The following is a 23,637-nucleotide window of genomic DNA, read 5'->3' as shown; positions in this document are numbered from 1 at the left end:
CAACTGCTGAGAGTGTCTGTATTTTGCAGAGCTCTAGCATTACTGTTTACCTCCAGTAACCTAAACGCTAACACATTTGCCTTCTCTCTGCATTATGTCTCTGATTACCTATCTTAGAGTACCCCTTGTTGGCTTGCAACAGCTTTACACTTAACAATGTAGAAGTCAATATATCATCAGAATATGACAATGCTATATCAGTACAAAGCATCTTTTGCTACAAAACATTGATGCCACACAACACTGGAATGAAGCAGCAACAGATGGCAATGGCACTGTTTTCACATCAGTGGGAGACTTTAATTCATCGCAGTTCAGCAAATTTGCATGAAATATTTATAAATTACCATATTTACCTAAGTATATGATGACACTGATACAATCCCTTTTATTTTTAAGAGGCTCCTTGAGAAAAATTTATTTTAAACATCACCTGACTGTCCAAAATTACAAACTGTTTTACTTACATAAAGTGTCTACCTAAAAATATTAAGGTTACATATATTCTAAACTTATTCCATTTAAGGCTCACTCACACTGGCCGTCTCACACTGGTCGTCATGTCACATCACATCACAGCACATCAAAACATTCCATAAAGCATTGCAACTGGTGACATTCACACTGGGCATCATGTCATGTCACATCATCATCAACATCATTCTCAGGAACAAAGTTTTGATGACTGATGTCTGTTGTTGACCACATGACCCACAAGCTTATTTCCTCCAGATATACAGCTATGCTTTCATCCCACATTGCCATGTTTCTGTTAGGTCATGGTTTTCAAGGTTGATATCAGTTGTTATTCTATGTCTTTTATTATTCATTGTTTTTAATTTTTGTTATTTGCTAAGACTGAAAACAGTTGAGAACAGCTGTTAAGTCCCATAGTGCTCAGAGCTCAGTTAGGAACAGCTGTTAAAGTTGAGACCACATGACATGAATTGATTTGACATGGTGTGATATGATGGAAGGTTGAATACACCCCGATGTATGGTGCTGTGATGTGACAGTGTGTGAATTGGCCTTTATTGATTGTCTTCATTTTGATATTATTTACATTAATTTTTATCTTCACTTCTTTTTTTGTTTATGATCTAAGCCAACCAGTTATAGTATCACTATTTTTAGTCATCAATATTGTAGTAGCCCAGCTGAAACTGCAGTGAGCAAAACAGATAACAACAAAAATTGTAATCTTGGTTGTCACAAGTATTTGGCTGTTTCTTCTAAATATGTTGTGATTTCCAACGTTGTGGTTACAGTGGGACCTGAGCCCTCCTTTAAGCTGCATTTCCACAGGCATGAAATTTTACATATGCATCCCTCCACCACCACCCTTACATTCAAGTTAGTGTTTCCACATGCTGCAGTTGGAAATGCTATTTACGCAACTTTCAAGATGGCAAGAAAATGAAATTATTCATACGGGAGTTGCGCAGCATTTAGCTGAAGAAGTTATAATGACGCTGAGGAAGAAAATATGGACCCACAGATGTTGGATGAGGAAACTGGCATCTCATAGGAACTATTTTGGAACATCAAGGACACTAATAAGGTATTTGTTGAGGATGACTTTTTGCTCGAAAATCATTTCTAAATCTGTCCTTTTCATAATACTGTCATCCTGAATTTTTCATTGTTTAAAATTAATTTTACTCTTCTTTTTGGCCACAATTATGGGTTAGTGCAAAAGTCTAGTACAAGTATGCAAGCTGCTGTGCCAACTAGCATTAAACTACAAGTAATGTTGAAATATCTGGCAACCATAGTTTTTTTGTCCCAACAGTTCAAGCTTTGCTTTTATTTTTAGAACTAGTCAGTGTTTTGATAGGTCACAGGTGCTGTAAATGTATGGTTGTTTTGCCAGCATGGTAGTTAATTTTGTAACCGAACTACGTACTACTGTGCACGACAGTTATTAGTGACAGTGCCAATCAAACACTGTTATATTTTCACAGGATTTTAATGAAGGTCAATAGCAGTTTTAAATCTCTAAAGCAACACATAAACTTCCATTTCACAGTAATATTTATACTCAAATATTAAAGCAGAAAAATTATCACCATTATACTGAAATAAAAAAGACCTTTACATTATTGACTGTTCTACAGTAACACATACCTCAGAAAGTTCACACTCACAGTTTCAATACTTTTTAAACTATTTTGTAATTTCAAATGATGGCGTGCCACTCTGTTAAAAATAAATAAGTATAAGAAGATGCTGAAAGCTACAATGATATTCCTATCACACTGCTTAAGACTATTTTGCCACTTTAGAAAGTATTTATTTACTTAGTTGAAGAATAAGCCCATTATTTTGGCATGACACTCACTTCCCACTTAGATAAATAAACAATTCTAGATCTGTGATCTCGAATGAATAGTGCAGAATTAAACACTTTAAATCTACAACAAGCACCTGCTCCAAACACGGATAACATATGAAACATGACATCTCGCCAATAGTATTTTGGAGCAGTTAGAGCCAGTAGGATTGCTGCAGTTTGGAGCAGTTCCAAACTGATGACACAATGTGCTCTGTTTTGTCAGTCATGTTCAATGTTTTGAAGTGATGAAGTCATTTTTTTTTTTTTTTTTTTTTTTTTTTTTTTTTTTTTTTTTAACTGCACAAGGTGAGGTGCTTTCATCAATTCCATCTAGAGCAGAGACAGGTTGTAGGTTGAACATCTCTCCATCTACTGATGGAGAGGTTTGTGCCTAAATTGTTAGCTAGACATCAAAATGGTGAAAATGAAGCAATAGTTCTGTACATACTTCTGTCAAGAACTCTGCAATACAAGCTCTAGCTGCCCTCAGAAATTAAGTTCTTACAATTTGGTAAATTCAATTTCCCAGAGAATTCCTCATTTCCTGGCTAAGTCACCACCCTGAATTAATAGTGAGTTACTAGGAAACCTGAGGGTGCTGTGAATCAGTCACTGACAAACATTCTCCTTGTCACCAATATAACATACGCATTGAGACAATCATATCCTTTACCAGATCTTCAACTACCTCATACACTCTACTAAATGTTTTAGTCCTTCCGTACACAAATGCTGCTCTCAAACCTACCACAATGGGTCATTGCCTTGTGGATACCCCAAATGCATGACATGCATACATCTACTCCAAACATCCTACTACTGTCCTGCCAGTGGCATTTTTTGACTGATGAAAGATAGGGACAAATGTGATGACCATGTCATGAACCAGCACTGTTACCACTACTACGCAGCATTTTATGTAGGTATGCCAACCAGCTGTTTGCTTGTGAGTGACCATCCTCAAAAATTAGATTTTGGAACACAATGAACACCCCAAAAGCAATGACTTCAACATCTACTTAAGTTCAGATGCAACTCGGAACTTTTATCTCAGTACCAGTTTTCAGTTGTAAGCAGTGTGGAGGAGCTTCAGTATGCAGGGATGGAGCATGGGACGAACTACCACCCAGCATTCAAAACCATAAGACGATACATAGCTAACAAATGACACACTCAGAACATTAAGCCTGTGTAGTAAGGAAATCAGATGTGCCATTCCAGGTTGGTGTCCTTAGGCAGGTGTTCTAGCCAACCCCATTATATTACACACAACACCCTGCGGAGCAGCAGATCGTGGCCCATTTCTGCTGTTACTTCGCATGTCATAATCAGGAATTTGTTGTGGGTGAGTTGCTTGTTTGTGTCTAAGGCAAAACACAGTGCTTCAACCCTATTAAACTCTGCATCTGGGCTGCATAGAAAGCAGGAAAGTGCATCAGCATTGGAAGGCCTTGTAGTAGGTATAGTTACTTAGGAACAATGTCCACTGTCGCAGCCACTGTGCCATCTTATTGGGAAGTTTAAAATGGGGATCAAACAGGATACATGTGAAACTTCCCGATGCTGTACCAGGTCTGTTCAAAAAATTCCAGAACTTTGTCCATAAAATTTCCCTACATTTACCTTTACTTATTGTGTATGGTCTCCTTCCTTCTACAATTGATACACCACTCCCAAAGCTGTTTCCACTTTTGGAAGCAGTCTTGGTACGCCTCTTACTGGATCACGTGAGCACCGTCTGCGAATTTTCTTTTAACTCATCCATCAATGGAGTTTTCAACTTCAGAAATAAAAAGTCCACAGGGGTAAGGTCTGTAGAGTATGAAGTATGAGGCAGCACAGTGATTTCTATTTTTGTGCAATAGTCACACAGCAACAGGGACAAACATGCGGGTGTGTTATCATGATGCAAGAGGCTTGAATTGTATTGTCACATTTCAGGCCGTTTCCTTCTCACATTTTGCTTCAGGCATTGCAACACATACCAATACCACCATCAATTAATAGTTTGTCCTTGTGGCAGGAATTCATGATGAACTAATCCTTTAAAGTCAAAGAAAATTATGAGCATGGCACTGACATTTGACCTGACCTCATGAGCTTTTTTGGGTCTTGGAGACTGTGTGAACCATTTGTAACACTGTGTACAGCTTAAGCACTCATCAGCATAGGCTTCCTGCATTAGTTGATGTGTCTCTGTAAAGGTTTTCTTGAGTTTCATGCAAAATTTAATGAAGAGGGCTAACTCAGCCATCTCGAAATGTGTGCGACACAACATTCTACTCAATACAGCAATGAATAGTAAGTAACAGACATACAACACTAAAACTTCTGGCAGTTACACATTAAACACAGACGTGTGCAGGAATGCCAACCCCATTTCACTCCAACACTCCATTGGGAGGAAATTACAAATGTTCCAGAATTTTTTGAACAGGCCTCTTATACCATGGTCGACACTTCTTTCTCAATTTATGAATAATTCCTCTGCGACACTTCCAGTGTATTAGATGCAAATGCATTCCATGCCGTTGGCGTATTTGTGGGCTAGCATGGCACCAATGTCAAAATCTGAAACAGCAAGAGTTAAATGTTTTCTGGGATGGAACACTGCTAAACAAGAGGCCCCCCTGAGGCACTTTTTAAGATGCAAGAAAGCCTTCTGGCATGCCTCTAACCACACAGATTTAACACCTTTTTTTACATAGTTGATAAAGCAGGTGGGAAATCTGAGCCACACTGGGAATAAACTTCACATAATAATTTATTTTGTCAATGAATGACTGTAGTCTTTGAGGTTATTAGGAGCTGGTAAGTTAGTGATTGCCTCCACGGTTTAAAGTCCTAGGTACTTGACATCTGGCTCAAGGAAACTACATTTCTGGAGGTAACAATACAGACCATGGCCCTGGAGCCACTCACACAACAGCTGTAGGTGTGCAACTGCTGCTCCCATGTGGCCCTATTAATTTGTAAGTCATGTAAATAATTAATGCAGTTCGGAATACCTTGGATGAGTTGCTCATGGTATCTCTGAAATATCGCAGGCTGCTTGCAACCCTGAACGGCAAACTGTTACACAAATATGTGATAAATGCTGTATTAATCACTAAAAAACATTCCATCTGACAACCTACAGGCAAGTGAAAGTAGGCATCAGCAAGATCTAGCTTCTTGGGCTCCCAGACAATTTTGCCAACAGTTCCTCCACCCTAGGATGGGAATACAGATCAACATCTGCTTTAGCGTTGACAGTAGACTTAACATCACCACAAATTCTAAAGTGATTCATTTGATTTCTTAGCAATGAGCATGATGACAGCCCACCGGCTAAATAATACTGGGGATATGACATCCCATACTTTGCATCCTATCTAGTTCTGCTTTAACTTGGTTGCACATGCCGAAAGGCTCTGGACAGGCTCTACGGCAGAGCCAATTCCTTTAAGGACACGTGGGCCTGGAACCCTATTGCACAACCTAATGTTAGTTTAAACATCGGCTTAAATTGTGCACATAGTGTATCAAGTTCTAAGAATGATATCACAGCTGAAACTAGATTCAGCTGGTCCTCAATTTGAAAACCGAAAAGCACAAAAATATCCAAGCCGAAAATGTTAGTTAGTGATTGGCCACTGTACATCACCACTTACTAAGAGGACCTCAGCTGTGTGAAGCCGATGTGTTGGTACGCATTTTCATTAATCAGAGGCATGGTCACATCTATGGTCAACTGAAAATTCACTATTGTTCCATTGTGTGCAGCATACTGATGGCCAATGCTGTTGATGCACATCGGCTGATGCAGACACTTGCTAGAAAGCCCCAGTTTGCAGCAGGCAAAACAGGTTTCATGGAAAGGGCAGTGACACAGTCAATACCATGGGCCACAATCTGGACACTAATTGATGGCATGACTTTTTCAGGGACCCTTTGACAATGAAGGGGAGGAAAATGCTGTACTAGTCTCAGCTTGCTTTGGGACATGCCGATGGCAGGCAAAGCACTTCTGCTTGCGAGTGTCTACTGGTGATGAGAGGGGGAGGGGGGGGGGACTATTAACTACTGCCCTAACTATTCGATCCCTTACCACTGGACTACTGGAAGTACATGTGCTCAGTGAATCATATTATGACACTGACTGGAAGTCATCAGTTGGTCATAGAATGCAACAGCAGCTAATACTATTAACAACATTAATGCCGGAGGAATTGTGGATCATAGTTTGTGCTGATACAGTTACTTTGTGAGCTGTGGCAATTTTCAACACACTGCACAGGGTTGGATCAGATGACTCTAAGGCCTTCACACTAACTTCTCTGCCAGGAGCAAGATGTACTGGATTGTTTTATTTAAAATATCGGTGTTCCGAGTGCTGCAATGTTGGTTGTATACATCACAGAACACTGAAAATTGTAGGTATGTTCATTAATCGGTGTGTGTGGAGAGTTGAGAGAACAAAATAACAGTTCCACTTTCTGCCACCTCATGAAAATATGCCATTATAAGCAGTCATAATGTGAAATGTTTCCTGTTTTGACATCAGTCTGCTGTATATCACTTGGCAACATGTGCTGATTTATTTTGTGATGTGACTGTTGGTTAAAGATTTAAGAAGGTTGAACTTTTCAGTACGAAATGCAATGGCTGTTGAAGACTGTGCATTGCTAGTAAAATTGTTTTATCAGAATGGCAGCAACAGCAATGCTGCATTGTGGGAGTATCATCTACATAAAAAAGCTACAAAGATGCCTCGTGTCAGTAAATGAACTAAAAAATATGACCAAGAAATCTGAAGAAACAGGTGAATTAGGTGATGCAGCAGGGAGAGGGAGGCAGCCCATACCCATGGCAGTTGTCGATGAAGTTGCTACAGCTACAGCCAACCATGCAGCACATGCCTCTACTCTGCAGCCAGCGCTTGAGCTGTGTCGAGGCAATTGCTCTCTCCTGGCTAACACTTCAAAAGATTTTGTGATGCATTTTACACTGGTATCCGTACAAGATACAGAATGTGCACCAAATGAAGCCAGAAGATAAGCTACAATGCCATGACTTTGCCCCTTGATTTTTTGGCACACATGGAAATGGATGACATGTGGCTGAGGAATATTCTTTGGACAGATGAGGCGCATTTTACTCTGCACGATGCCATGAAACCACAGAACTGTTGCATATGGATTCTACCCCAGCACATTTTGTGTACGAGGTGTGACAATAAAGTAATGACACTGATTTTCTTTGCAAGATGTGTCAACCCTGCAGGCTTGCATAGGCACAATATCTTTGACCTTGGTCTATAAGCTGCTTCTAGTCCAAGCGGCACATCGATACAACTGCTCAGTCGTCAGTTGTGCTGTAATAAGTTAATACGTGTTCGTATCTCTCACCATGGAAATGGAACCGCCAAATATTGCGGGATGGTATGCCATTTCTTTTTGCATTAAATTGGGTGAAAATGCGATGACAACTTACGGTAAGCTTCAGAAGGCTTTTGGAGAGGAGGTTATGTCAAGAGCTCAAGTTTTTCGTTGGCATAAAATGTTTAGTGAAGGCAGAACGAATGTTGAAGATGAAGACCGCAGCGGACGATCATCAACCTTCTTTGATTCCAAGGGGATTCTTCATAAAGAGTGGATGCCTCCTGGAAAAACTGTTAACCAATATTACGACAAAGAAATTTTAGAAAGGCTTCGTGAAAGAGTTCTTCGTGTCCATGCTAACATTTCTGATAATTGGATTCTGCATCACGATAATGCGCCTTCCCATACTGCTCTGTCAGTACAGCAATTTTTAACCTCAAAACAAATCTCAGTACTACCACAGCCACCTTATTCACCAGATATCGCTCCATGCAACTTTTTTCTATTTCCAAGAGTCAAAATGTCAGTCAAGGGACACCATTTCCAAACAACACAAGACGTCCAAAAAGCTGTGACAAGGGTCTTGGAAGATATTACAGAAGATGAGTTCCATAAATGTTATCATCAATGGCAGAAGCACTGGAAAAAGTGTGTGCAATCAAAAGGGAACTACTTTGAAGGAGACAACACTAAACGTGACTAAAATGGTAAGCAACATTTATTTTTTTTCCACATCAGTCTCATTACTTTATTGCCACACCTCATAGGAACGTACACTGCACTCCGCTTATGTGACCATGTGGTGGGATTTCACAACCTCCTTCTCCGTCATTCTTCAGTGACAGCTCGTGGACCTGATAAGTGTACAGTGACATCTGTATGTTATAAGAAACTCCTTGTGTAACATGTGATTGCAGCTTTCCAAGAATGTAACTGTGTCCACAACACTGTTTTCATGAAAGATGGGCTGAGACCACATCTCGCTTCCCAGGTGAAATATTTGCTTCGAGAAACCTTGCGTAATGACCTCATCATCTCTAGGCAATTTAAAGATGTCTGGTCTTCTAGACAGCTCAGTCTAAATCAGCTTGTCTTCTGGTTGCGGAGAATCTGCAAGATCATGTCTGTCAGGCTCAAACTCTACCTGACATAAAGCATAGCATATGACAACATATCAGTCTCATTACACTGGACATGCTGCATGCAACTGTTGACCATTACGTATTAGTGATGCAGCATGTTAGTGAGTCGGGAGACCACACTAGACACATTGTAACTTGTGGCCATATCCTAATAAACATGCCAGAACCCCCGTTATTACTTGTTTGATCATTCCTCCATTTTTTTTGCATCCACACGACATTCTGATTGCTTACAGCACCATATTTTCACCTGGTGACAGAAAGTGGAACTATTATTTTTTCAGCATACTTTGTGAGCACACTGATTAATGAACGTATCTACAATGTTTCAGTGTCCTGTGATGTATGCAGCCTGCACTGCAGCATTCACAACATCAGTTTAATTATAACCACCTGGTACAACAACATCACAGATTAATGATTCCACACATGATGGGCCACACATTTTACAGGAAAAACTGTATTTGTGTGCCAATCCTTGCAGGTCGTCACCCCGTGCTGCAGAGGATTGCTTACAATACTTAACACACTGATTACACTTTAGCCTAGTTGCAACAGTCAGGGTTTGGTGACCATAACAATCAGTCAATAAACCAATATACACACATCAGTGGTCATCTCCACGTGACGCGCTTGCTGCATGCTGCATGCTGCAGTGATGGTTCCTTGTGTGGGATCAAGCTGTGGCTATATAAGTAGCCCGAGTATCTCTATGTTCTCCCTATCAACACTTGGGCTGGGCAAGGAATCCAAATCACCGTCGTATACTAAATCCTCTGCATACAAGGCATCTATTTTCAAAACTAGACAGGTCCACAAATTGCAAAATTTTCCACACTGGTTGAATGGCTGCTTCCATCCCAAGCAAGTAAGTCTGGGACACAAAACCAGAAATAAATGCCCCAAACAGGATGTAGAATTAGTTGTTTGTCACAATTGGACATGACCTCCAAAAAAGTTGTGGGCTAGTCCACCAACACCAATAAAACACTTTGTCACATAATCGTGTGACAATAAAAGGGGTCATAGCGGCAGCTGTTTGGCTGTTTTCATATAACATGCTATTGGCATCAGAAGTATGTTGATTTTGTGTGGAATAACTATTGCATTTGATCTAATTACCACAAGGAAATTACTGATTTAACACTGAAGACAGTTGTGCAAGTAGATGAATGTAGCAGCCCACAGAAGAAACAATGGAATCCCCTGAAATGGAAATACAGAAGAGAAGGAAAAATGGTAGGTAATGGGTTGTTGATTTAAGAAATAACAGTTTGTGAGTTATTAATTACTACAAATGAGTGGCATTCTGAGGGAGTGTATTTTTTTTAAACAAGGTGCTGCACTCAAAAGGCTGGTTCGTGTGCTTGTGCCTCAAACAGCTATCAGTTGCACTGTTGTTTGAATTCATAATCCTATAACTGTCTTTCACATTACAGATACATGGCGAAAAAAGAATAACTTCCAAGGAAAGGGCTGGATTCCATGCAAATGTTTTATGTATCAAGTGCAAAGTCACAAATAATGCCTTCTTTCCCAAATATTGTTAATCTTCTACCAGTTCAAAAAGGCCCAAATGTGAAATTGTTAAATACACTATGACAAATGTGCATGTTACAAGCATGTGTGTATGTAAAGAAGCTTTTCTCAGAATACTTGCCATAACAAAGCCTGGGGTGCTCGACCAAAGTAAAAAGAATGGCTCTGCCAAATGTGAAAGAAATGGGAGGGGGGGGGGGGGGGGAGGTCATTACCCACAACTATAAGCACTGCAAATAGCAAATGTTTATACATAAGTTAAAAGGAATAGAACCACACTATTGTCAAAGTAAATCTGAATGCATGTACCTGTTGTCTAATACCAGTACCAAAACTCTGTGGTGCATGTTCAATACTTCAGTTACTCTAGAACTACAAGTCAAGGAAAGTTACTTTCAAAAGGTTTTCATCACAAAATTTAATATTGGTTTCAGATGGCCAGCAACAGATGCTTGCTCAAAATGTATTCAGCTTACCACTAATACAGAAAATGAGAAAGCTATTGCAAGACAGAAATCTGATTATAGAGAAGAGAATCCATCAACTCCAGTATCATGCATTCTATGCATTTCTTCAGGAGGAGAAGGATGACATTATCACATCATTTGACTGGAGGAAAAAAAGAGAGAGAGAGAGAGAGGTGTTATCTACACTTCCAGATCAGACAGCAAATTATTTCAATCAACTATACAATTTCACAATTGATATTAGCAGTTCAAAGAGTGCTACACCTAAGTCTGAAGTATCTTTGCATACTTGGACAAAGAACCAATGTCCTAAAACGTTTAATAAAATGATGTCTTCTATTTGCAATGAACTGCAAACACTCAGACTGTGAGGGGTAAATTTAAAGACATTTCACTGATGGATGTCCAGGTCACAATAAAAATTTAACCTTGGTGACAACATTGTCAAAATGGCTTTGCACTGTTCCTGTTAAGGATACTGTGATTTCCTTTCCTGTAAATGCCCATTCATTCTCTTCTCCTGACAGAGTTTTTGGACAAACAAAGAAGGAACAGCAAGAGAGTGGATACCATTCTTCAACCACATGAGTACCGTAATGAATATGTTCTCCAACCACAGAACTGCGAAGATTATAGGGCATGATTGGAATTGACTGGAAAGCTGAAAGAAAAGACTGTTATAAAACCATGCAGAGGATAAGGGGAAACAATATTCACATTGGGGGGAAGCAGTTATACAGAAGTAATGTAAGAGTGGATCACATAATTGCAATGAAAGAGAAAAGACGTAACATAGTAAATCATGCTGTCTTGCCCATGGGCAGAAATAAAATGAGAGAACAGATTGTGGATGTGGATAAGCTTTTGCAGAAAAAAATTGGTCGAAACTGACAAAAACTAGACACATTACATCGTTTTTATAAAAATCTCATAATTAATGTTGGAGGAATTTCTCATGATGCTGATGAATCAGACTTTGGTGAAAGTAACTGCCATGAAACTGGACTCTCTATGTGATCCCTATTATTGTGAGATGATGTATGTTCAAGAACTGTATCATTTTATATGTGCCATAATGGTTTAATTCCTCTTTTTTCTCACCAATATGTGTTTACTGATACAGTAAACCAGTATATGAAATGTAGAAAATGCCTAAATTGAAAATCTTAGAGACAGTTCCCCATTTACAGTCCTTTACCAAGTAGAAAAGCCAATAGTGTGGAATGGAAATCTCACATGTTATCAGTTCTAGACCATTTTCAAGCTTTTTATAACTTCAGATTGAATAGACATGTCCAGTTTTGAAAATAGAAGCCTCATACATACTCTTCAAGGCACCATACAGTGCATGGTGCAGGGTATCATGTACGTGTGTTAGCCACTCCCTTTCCTGTTCCACTTACATGTGGTTCAAGAGAAAAACATAAGAGTGACTGGGTTGGGAGTAATTTAGTGTATTAATACATGCAAATACTGTACCAAAAAAGGAGTGAAAGTTAGTGTAATTGTCTGGCCTTTATAGTCTACCTATGCATCACACATTTATTCATCTGTATGTGAATGATTGGCACTCTTTAGTTTTTGTTACACTTTAATATTGTATCACTGCAGGATTTTATTTAGCTGGGGAAGGGTGTCTGTGCGCTGCATGTATCTGCTCTGAAAAATGAATATACAAAAATTGAGTTATAATGTTCAGTTCCTTGTTTATGTGTCTACACACATCACAATGCTTCCTCTGTGTAGTGACTGGTTGTCTTTCCTCATACAACTGTTCATCAGTTTCATGTCCTTACTGTCTTTATATTTTTAAAGCTCTATATTTTTCCTTCTTTGGTTTTCCCTTAGTCTCTTACATCCTACTCTATTCCCCTTGAAACCTACTACTACATGGTCGTTAGGGTACATGACATGAAGTGTTGATCTCGGATGTTAGGTTGCCACATTTACAGGCTTATATAAATTTTGTAACAATATTATTTGATTTATCTGGTCATTATGGAACTCTGTATATTTACTGAAACAAATTCTGTCATTAACTTCATTTTGACTTAAGCAAACATATACCGTATTTACTCGAATCCAAGCCACACTTTTTTCTGGTTTTTGTAATCCAAAAACCGCCTGCGGCTTAGAATCAAGTGCAAAGCAAGCGGAAGTTCTGAAAAATGTTGGTGGGTGCCGCCACAACTAACTTCTGCCGTCGAATATATGTAGCACTACACAGGCATGCTTTGTAGGCACAAAGATAAATACTGGAACCAAATCCTGTGCGTCAGTAAATAAATTAAAAAAAAGGTGGAAGATGAGCTTTTTTATCCACCTCGAGTTTCGACCACTGCATTTTCATACATTATTCAACAAAGTAAATATAAATTCCGTATTGTTCATCTTCGAATGTAGCAGCATTTCAATGTACTACGAAAATCTGACTGGCAAGACTGTTTGGGATGTCTGTCAATATGGCCAACTCTACTTGTCAATATGGCCAACTCTACATTCTGAATTTTTTCCTACCTGTGAGAAGAGATGGTTGCTAATAGGAACTTTTATGAATTGTGAATCACATGCAGTATTCTCTTCACCACAAGAATAATAAAAATATAAACATTTTGCCAAGTATTGCTTCGTGTTTGCTGCTATCTCATTTAAATCCTGTCAGCCTAATAAACTACGAAACTAGAGTGAGACAACAGCAAACGCGGAAGAATATACATATCATGTCATTTTTATATTCATATTATTCTTATGCCTAATAGTGATACAGTCAGAAATTAAGCACAGCAATTGACTAGATTTTTAAATCTAAGATGACTCTAATTTCTGTGCAGAATGTAATCTACTAAAGAGGCGCCTGCAAGATTTTCAAACGGAGAAAAATTTTCGCTAAACTCTCATTCAGAACATCTTCTATCATATGCAGTCTATTATTTGGTTCTTGTTGATCATTATCAAAGAAAGTAGCAGTGTAAGTAACAGCAAATAGCAGTCTCTTCCCTTTGTGTCGTTAATGAGACGATTCCTCTTTTTTTAAATTGTAAACAGTGGTAGCGCGCACAAAAGCAAGCCATGCCATGAGCGGCGACAGGCCGTAAACTCGCACCTAAGAGTGACGTAAACACCTATAACAAAGAAAACAGCACTTATCAGATCAAAGAAAAATAAGCAATCAATTCAAACCAGATGAAGCACGTGATAAAGGAAGGGTACCCGTATAAATATGGACGGAGCACCTGACGCATAGCAATGGCTACCTGGTAAAGCTTAACTGCTAAGCTTACGACTCAAACCAAACTACTGTATCTGTATCGTCATTCATTCGACCTAAATTGTGTCTCATATTACAATGGACCAACTTTGTTTCGATTTGGAGATGCAGCCTAAAACTTTTCTCTCCCCTTGAATTTCGAGTCTCAAATTTCATGTGCGGCTTAGATTCGGGAAAATTTTTTTTGCTTGATTTCGAGTCTCATTTTTCAGGTGCGGCTTAGATTCGAGTGCGGCTTAGATTCGAGTAAATACGATATAAACCTGTGCACTGGTTTGAATGTTATTAATCACTTGATCATAAATCACAAACAATTCTCATTTTCCATTTCCACAATACCTTTCAGAAGATGTGAAACTAACTTCTCATCAGTATCTATGGAATTAATGCATGTAGATGTTAGGAACATTTTCCAACTAATGATCTTCATGATATAAGCTGCTTTATAAAAAGCATTGTTATTCAACATATTTTATGATTTTCAATACTAAAAGCAAAAAGCCATGTAAAACTTCATGTTGCAATGTGAGAGGAGCGAACTAACATATAATTCTGTGATGTCAGTGTGTATACCCCATCACGTTTTTGATTGTAATCCATAAATTTTCTGTTTCTAACAGTGGGTATTGTAACCAGCAATTGTTAAAATAATATAAAAGGAGTGACCAATCAACCATCAGGGTCTCAGTTTTCCATGAGTTTTTGTGAGATAGTTTTGTTACAATTTTTGTAACTATATTATGCAGTAACATGTAATTCTGCAAGAGAAATATCGTGTCAACCTGAATTTCTTGAAATTCATCTTGATACTAACAAATTATTAACTACACTGTCAACAACTCAGCAAGTTACAGCAAATTTTGGTGGAGCAGATACTCAAAAATTCTTCTGCAGCCACTACAGCATCATAGGTTGCCAAGAAACAAAGATGTGTATTTTCAATTAATTGTTAAACCCTGTAACATTTCACATTCTTTACTCATTTTCATAGAAGTTGTTTTTTATGTCACTCATCTTTCTCTTTCCCCTGGAAAAAATTTCCCTCTTTACAGCCTTCACTCAGCATGATACATTAGACACTATTTAGTTGCAGAAGAATATGGTTCCTAGATGCATGTTTTCAATATTTGAGGAACAAATTTATCTCATTAACTCCACTGTAAAGTGAGATGCAACACATTTTTTTTTTTAATCTATGATTTTTAAAATCTTCATCTATCATATTCCAGGCAATATGACAGCTTTTATTATGCTCATTATTGAAGTAGCATGGTTTCACACACCATAGATACTAACCTATAATCTTTCCAGTGCATGTCCCATTCATCTGGCCCAGAATTTAGTTCCAGATCTTCACTGTCTGTCTTTGTGTTCTCCATGGCTTCTGCAGTCTGGCGCCAGAAAGCCAGTATGCACTAAAGAAAACAAATGCAAATGTACTAGTTCAGAAACAAAGGAAACAATTCAGGACTCTGCCAACAAAGATAAAAACCACAAATTTATGAGATTTTCGTAGATCACAGTATACTAGCAAAACATATCACATGGTGTAATACTAACACCTTTTTACAATGAAACATCCTAGAGTCATCACTGGATTTCACGAGATACAGTGATAAAAGCTATCTTCTTTCTGGGATTTAATGACACCCTGAAGTGATGCAAAGTCACAGGAAAGAGAGTGTTGAAATAAAGATGACAATATGTAATAATTGGGTATTAAAGGAGGGAAAAAACATTGAAAAATTTAGTATAAGCAATAGAACAAAAGATTTGACTAAATAAAAACACTTCCTGCATTTTCTACCAATAAAAAACAAAAAAAAGGTAAATGTCAAACATCACAATATACTTAGCCAAAAGGAAAAGATGGCCCTGAAACAGAGGATAACATAGAAGTCTGAAAAGTGTAAAAAGGAGACAATGGAATGAAGATTGGGTAGGGAATCAGTGAATTTGAGAATAAAACTAAACCAAGAAAGTTGGGTGACTGATCTCATTGATTCAGTTTATATGTGCTTAATGAAATCTACCTATGAATATTTTCAGAACAGATCACACAGCTGGAAGCAGTATTACTTACTGTAAAATACACAATTTCTCAAATAAAATATTCCCATACTCGCAAATACTTTCCACTGTGGCATAGAGAAAGATAGTTAAAAGTTAAACTTTGAAAGAGTAACAGAGATGAACAGAGAAGTCTTACTTTCCTATGGTTCTTATTACTGAAACTGGTATCATAAACTGCCTATAATGAGAGCAAAGAGACATTTACCAAAGACAAAACAGAGCAAGTAGTTTTAGAGAAACTCTTTAAAAAGGCTTTACACAAAAAATTAAGGTAAAATAGTATAAAATTGGAAGTAACTAAATATGGGCAAGCTTGTCTAACAATATACACACATCAAAAAGAGTTTTGCATCAACTCGGCTCCAAGAGTTCTGGAACCCGTACAGAAAGTTGGAATAAAGAGCAACATAAAAATCATTTCCGCACTTTTTATTGCCCATGCATGTTGTACCACTATACAGCGAGACCTTCAGAGGTGGTAGTCCAGACTGCTGTATACACCGGTACCTCTAATACCCAGTAGCATGTCCTCTTGCATTGATGCATGCCTGTATTCGTCGTGGCATACTATCGACAAGTTCATCAAGGCACTGTTGATTCAGACTGTCCCAATCCGCAACGGTGATTTGGCATAGATCCCTCAGAGTGGTTGGTGGGTCACATTGTCCATAAACAGCCCTTTTCAATCTATCCCAGACATGTTCAATAGGGTTCATGTCTGGAGAACATGCTGGCCACTCTAGTAAAGCGATGTTACTATCCTGAAGGAAGTCATTCACAAGATGTGCATGATGGGGGCGCAAATTGTCATCTATGAAGATGAATACCTCACCAATATGCTGCCGATATGGTTGCACTATCGGTTCGAGGATGGCATTCATGTAGCATACAGCCATTATGGTGCCTTCCATGACCACCAGCGGCATACGTCGGCCCCAAATAATGCCACCCCACAACATCAGGGAACCTCCACCTTGCTGCACTCGCTGGACAGTGTGTCTAAGGCCTTCAGCCTGACTGGGTTGCCTCCAGACACGTCTCTGACAACTGTCTGGTTGAAGGCATATGCAACACTCATTGGTGAAGAGGATGTGATGCCAATTCTGAGCAGTCCATTTGGCATGTTGTTGGACCCACCATGCTGCATGGTGTCATGGTTGCAAAGATGGACATCACCATGAACGTTGGGAGTGAAGTTGAGCATCAAGCAGCCTATTGCACACAGTTTGAGACATAACACGACATCCTGTGCCTGCAAGAAAAGCATTATTCAACATGGTGGTGTTGCTGTCAGGGTTCCTCCAAGCCATAATCTGCAGGTAGCGGTCATCCAGTGCAGTAGTAGCCCTTGGGTGGGCTGGGCAAGACATGCCACCGACAGTTCCTGTCTCTCTGTATCTCCTCCATGTCTGAACAACATCACTTTGATTCACTCCGAGATGCCTGGACACTTCCCTTGTTGACAGCCCTTCCTGGCACAAAGTAACAATGCGGAGATGATCAAACCGTGTTATTGACCATCTAGACATGTTTGAACTACAGACAACACAAGCCATGTACCTCCTCCCTGGTGGAATGACTGGAACTGATCAGCTGTCGGACCCCTTCCGTCTAATAGTCGCTGCTCATGCATGAGTGTTTACATCCTTTGGCGAGTTTAGTGACATCTCTGAACAGTCAAAGGGACTGTGTCTGTGATACAATATCCACAGTCAGTTTCTATCTTCAGGAGTTCTGGGAACCGGGGTTATGCAAAACTTTTTTGATGTGTGTATATGAGGTGTCGATTTTATTATACAGGAAAGAACCTACCCTTGACACTTCCACCACATCTATAGCACTCACTATAGAGATAATACTAAACTTCTGACAAATTGTTTAAAATTCTATGCCCAAACATCAGAATATATGGAGTTAAATATTTACAATAAAATAAAAGGTAATAATAGACTTAACATGGAACTTGGTGTAGTGAGAAGATTGCTCTTTATGATTATAGTGAAAAAGTGCTATTATCTATTGAAGAACTCATTGAGGAAATAACATATTTTATTTCTTTGGGTAGAGAAACTATTATAAGTATTTGTGTAGCTCTGTCTCAGAAATGTGTACAAAATGTTGTAAGCTATTATATTAATCCTAAAATGTTCTTATTGTAAAACTTAACATGTCTCCTGCATGTTAAATCAAATGATTTGAAAAAGATGAATAACTCACATTTCACATTTGATAACAGTTTATGAACATCAAAGTACAAAAACTAAGTAACTAAATAATTTGACATCCAGTTTCAATTGCACACATAGAATAACATTTCCATCTTTTATGGAATAAATAAAGAAAATAGTGTGTGACTCTTGTGACATAAGCAAAACTGGAATTCATGTTTTCTTCTACTGATTGTGGTGTGTACAGATAACTAATAAGCTCTGTCCTTCACATATAGAGTGTGACCATAAGCTTGTGGATATCTCACTCGACAAGCTCTGTATGACTGCAGGATATGCACCCAAAGATGACATGTTCTCTGTTGAAATAGAGTGAGTTAAGGACAGTTTGATTGTAGATTATCACTAATTTGAGCACTGCAGCAGAGAGATCTGTTGTTGGCAATATTGTTCTGACGTGTAAATATTAGAGAACCAGTAAACACAATTGTGACAGCCATAAAAAATTAACTGGCTGCAAACTCTAAAGGTTGCAGACTTAGTTGAAGGAATTCCATTGCATTTCAGAAACAATGGTTGATAGCAGACTGATCAATGTGAAATGTAGGACCTTTTCTTCTTGATTGTGCTTCTGCTGAAAAGCCACTGATCTCAAGAAAAAATGAATAGTGTTATAAGTCATTGAAATATAGAGCAGTGGAAGAAATTTTCATGAAGCACAGAGACATAGAGCATGTCACAGCACTCAGATGGGTCTGGGAATCTGGCATATGTCCATTCAATAATATTTCCATGTACTCCTATGGTGACAGAGAAATACTGTAGAAATAGTCTATAGAACGGTGGTGATTCTTCATTTCAAACATTTTCTGTATAAAATTGGCTGTAGAGCCTTGATTTGCATGAAATCATGGCTACAAATTATTCATCATGCTCCAGAAAGAATATAAACAAACTTCACCTACACTGAATTTAGAATCAGAATTTACTGAAAAATATCAAATCTCTCTGTGTGTGTGTGTGTGTGTGTGTGTGTTCACCAGAACAGAAGGAAATTATAGTCTTTGTGAAGAAGATGGCGACAACAATTTGTATTAGATGTCACAATTTCTTGATCTTTATTAAACAATGATTTCAGAGTTCATTAGAGAGAAATTTAGATAGTTTGTGGAGTGAAGTTGCAAAAGAAATTCAAATAGGTAGGCCTACAATTACTGAAATAGTTAACATATTTCTTAACACAGCACTGAAATTGTCAATCTGGGCTTAGATTACAGGGTGCAATAGCAATAAAACTGACAATTGCTCTAGCAATGGAGCAGTTGTTTGTGCATTCATTTTGTATGTGTGGTGTCACCGCCAGACACCACACTTGCTAGGTGGTAGCCTTTAAATCGGCCGCGGTCCGCTACTATACGTCGGACCCGCGTGTCGCCACTGTCAGTGATTGCAGACCGAGCGCCGCCACACAGCAGGACTAGTGGGCGTCCTAGCACTCGTGCCAGTTGTACAGACGACTTTGCTAGCGATGATACACTGACAACTACGCTCTCATTTGCCGAGACTATAGTTAGCATAGCCTTCAGCTACGTCAATTGCTACGACCTAGCAAGGCGCCATTTATCTTTTGCTGGTTATCTTATAAAGCCTGTACCGTCAGACCGATGTTCACCAATTATGGAATAAAGTTAAGTATTACATCAACTACGTACTTTATTTGCTATATTAATTACATTGTATTGTTCCAGACCTCATGCCAGCCTGTGTGAGTTAAACGTGTGCATTTCGGCCTCCTCTAGCAACACGATGTTGGCTCTTCTGCCAACACAAAATATGGCGACGAGTACTTCGCGTTTGTCTTGCGTTTGCTCTAATTTATTTGTGACATGGCTTCGCCACAATCTCCACATGTACTGTCCGAATTTTATCGCTTGCAGAATCAGCAGACGCAGGCCATATTGGATGCCCTTGGACATCTCGTCCAGGGTCAACGTGCAATGCAAAACAATGCGGCAGCCGCTGCTTCACCTCTACCGCAGCCACAACACGCAGTTGCACCACCTTTTCGTCCTTTTGATGCTGCACTGGAAAGCTGGACGGAGTGGTCACGCCAATTTGGATTCCATCTCGCCGTCTACAGAATTCAAGGTATTGAGCGGTAGCCTTTTTTGCTTTCTTGTGTAGGGGTGCAGACGTACCGTGTGATAGTGAAATTGTTTCCCCGACGCGACGTAGCAACTCTGTCCTACGACGAAATTTTGTCTGCTTTAGATGCCTATTTCAAAGAATCAGTCAATGTAGTTGCAAAAAGGTATACTTTCTTTCGTACAAAACGTACGGCCGGACAGACTAATCGGGAGTGGGTTGCAACTTTGCAAGGCCTTACAAGGGATTGTGCTTTTGAGAGTGAATGTGGACTCCCTTATTCAGATACTATGGTACGTGATACAATTGCCCAGAAAGTTGCTGATGTTCGTATAAAGGAACAGATTTTGAAACTAGTCAATCCCTCCCTTCAACATGACTTTGCTCAGGACTCATTTGAAACTTCGCCAGCCGTGTGTCACATTAACCGGCCCGCTGGGCGAGCTGCACGGAACGGTAAACAGCCCTTGCGCTCGTCCGCGCAGCTGCCGCCAAGCTCTCCGCTACGTGTCCCGCGCCAGCATGCAAATGCAGTGAAATCATGCCCGCAGTGTGCTACTAGACATTCGCGTGCAAATTGCCCGTCACACCAGGCTATTTGCTTTTTCTGTAATAAAAAAGGACATGTTCAAAGTGTTTGCCAGAAAAAGCTCAGAACGGACACACACAACCATTCCAGGCCCTTTGCTTCGTGCCGGAATCGGAATCGAACCCAGAATACTCGGGCTCGTGAACCTTCGCCCATGGAAATTCATGTAGTTCATTCCACTCCGCCCAGTGTCACTCTCTCTAACAGTGACTGTGTTCGTCCCACAAACAGTGTGCGTCGACATCGACGGAAATCACGTCAAGTTGCAAGTGATTCTGTATCAGTGTCAGTTCACATAGCACGAGACAGTCGCTCTTGTCGTCAGCAGGACAATAAACTTTTTGTAGAATTCCAGCTCGATACCGGAGCTGCAGTTTCATTGATCAATAAAGACACGTACAAACAACTGGGCGCACCTCCGTTGCGTGCCGCAAATGTTAAGTTAAATAGTTATTCAGGACAAGCTATCCCTGTGTTAGGACAGTGCAGCCTTCTTGCAACATACAAGGGACAAACAAAACTTGTGTCATTTTACATCCTTCGTTCTTCTTCTGCGATGAACTTGTTTGGTTTCGATTTATTTCAGTTGTTTAACTTGTCTATAGTAAATCAGGTCCTATCAGTGAACCAGACTGTGCTTCAGCCAGTGTTTCTCGTCTATGTGAAGAATTTGTAGACATTTTTGCACCGGGCCTTGGTTGCGCTAAGAACTATAAAGCACATTTGGAACTGAAAGTCAACGCGCAACCGAAATTTTTCAGAGCGCGCAATGTTCCCCACGCATTGCGTGATAAAGTCGCAAGAACATTACACGAATTGGAATCACAAGGTGTAATTGAACGTGTGCAGGCTTCTCTCTGGGCATCACCCTTAGTAATTTTGCAAAAACCTTTGGGAAAATTGAGACTTTGTGTGGACTTCAAGGCAACAGTGAATCCACAACTAGTGACTGCAACTTTTCCTTTACACCGCCCAGAAGATCTTTTTGACAAACTGTGCCCGGGTAAATATTTTTCGAAGTTGGACCTAGCAGATGCGTACTTGCAAATACCAGTGGACGAAGAATCCCAGCGCGTCTTGGTGGTTAACACGCATCTTGGTTTGTACCGATTCAAAAGACTGCCATTCGGGTGTGCATCCACCCCTGCAGTGTTTCAGCAATATTTACAAACTGTTTGTGCGTCGGTCCCTACTGCAGCAAACTATCTGGACGATATTGTGATCTCCGGAAAGACGGAAGAAGAACATTTAGCCAATCTCAGAACATTATTTCAGGTCTTGCGACAAACTGGTCTTCACTTGCGGAAGGACAAATGTGTGTTTTTTGCTCGTGATTTGCCATATCTGGGACATGTACTTAATGCCCAAGGCATACATCCCAGTCCAGAGCACCTCCGTGCCATACAAGACTTGCCTTCGCAGCAGAATTTGAAGCAGCTACAGTGTGTGCTGGGAAAAATTAATTATTACCATAAATATGTGCGCCACGCCTCTTCCATTTCAGCTCCGCTTCATCGCTTACGCCGTAAGGGTGTTCTGTTCGTCTGGACTTGTCTTACGCCATTCGATCCCCGGAAGCCCCTTTTGTTGATGGTGGATGCATCGGATTTCGGGTTCGGTGCTGTGCTTGCGCACAAAGAGGGTTCGCACGATCGCCCTATTGCCTTTGCGTCCAAATTGCTCTCGTCTGCGCAAAGACATTATTCACAGATAGAGAAAGAAGCTTTGGCTCTCGTCTTTGGTGTTACAAAGTTTCATGATTTCTTGTATGGTTGTCACTTTACCATCATCACAGACCACAAACCTTTGACGTCGCTTTTTCATCCGACCAAGCCTGTACCTCCACGTACAGCACAGAAATTCATTCGCTGGTCTATTTTCCTCTCGCAATACCGCTACGATATCTTGTATCGGTCCACTGCTAAGCACGGAAACGCCGATGCGTTGTCCCGTTTACCTGTTGCTGAGAATAGAGCATTCGATTCTTCCAAACTTGCTTGCATGTTCATTGATTCGGAAACCGATGATGTGGTTGAATCGTTTCAGATTGATTTTCGTCATGTAGCTACAGCCACAGCTGCTGACCCTGTCCTTGCTACCGTTTTGCGTTTTGTTGCTATGCAATGGCCCTTGTCAAAGTCACGGATCGAGGATCCGTTGGTTCACCGATTTTTTGCTCACAAGGAGAGACTTTTTGTTCGACGTGGTGTTTTGCTGTTGCGTTCTGATAATGATCAGTCCAGGGTCGTGGTCCCACGTTCGTTACAGTCCTCTGTCTTAAAGCTTCTCCACCAAGGACATTGGGGTATAGTGCGAACGAAACAACTTGCTCGTCGGCACTGTACTTGGTTCGGAATCGATGCTGCGATTACGAATATGTGCTCTTCTTGCATGGCGTGTGCCGACCAACAATCCGCACCACCGCGGAAATTCTTTGCATGGCCAAAAGCCACTTCCCCTTGACAACACTTACACATCGATTTTGCTTGTCCATTCTGGAATGCGCGATGGTTGGTTGTTGTCGATTCCTTCAGTAATTTTCCTTTTG

The 23,637-nt window shown here is 39.9% G+C and overlaps 1 protein-coding gene across 8 annotated transcripts in view; it reads right to left on the bottom strand.

The window, feature by feature from the left end:
- Positions 1 to 23,637, bottom strand: part of LOC126161900 (zinc finger protein 761-like) — a 121,707-nt gene that overhangs the window by 45,955 nt on the left and 52,115 nt on the right. For all 8 annotated transcript variants that reach the window (XM_049918061.1, XM_049918058.1, XM_049918055.1 and 5 more), the window contains one exon: positions 15,411 to 15,529. In XM_049918061.1, coding sequence (XP_049774018.1) covers positions 15,411 to 15,529 — 119 coding nt within the window. The remainder of the gene's footprint in view (positions 1 to 15,410; positions 15,530 to 23,637) is intronic.

The sequence above is a fragment of the Schistocerca cancellata genome, chromosome 2, assembly GCF_023864275.1.
Source record: "Schistocerca cancellata isolate TAMUIC-IGC-003103 chromosome 2, iqSchCanc2.1, whole genome shotgun sequence".
Lineage (NCBI taxonomy): Eukaryota > Metazoa > Arthropoda > Insecta > Orthoptera > Acrididae > Schistocerca > Schistocerca cancellata.
Note: the sequence above shows the minus strand (reverse complement) of the source record. Positions and strands in the feature narration are given on the sequence as shown.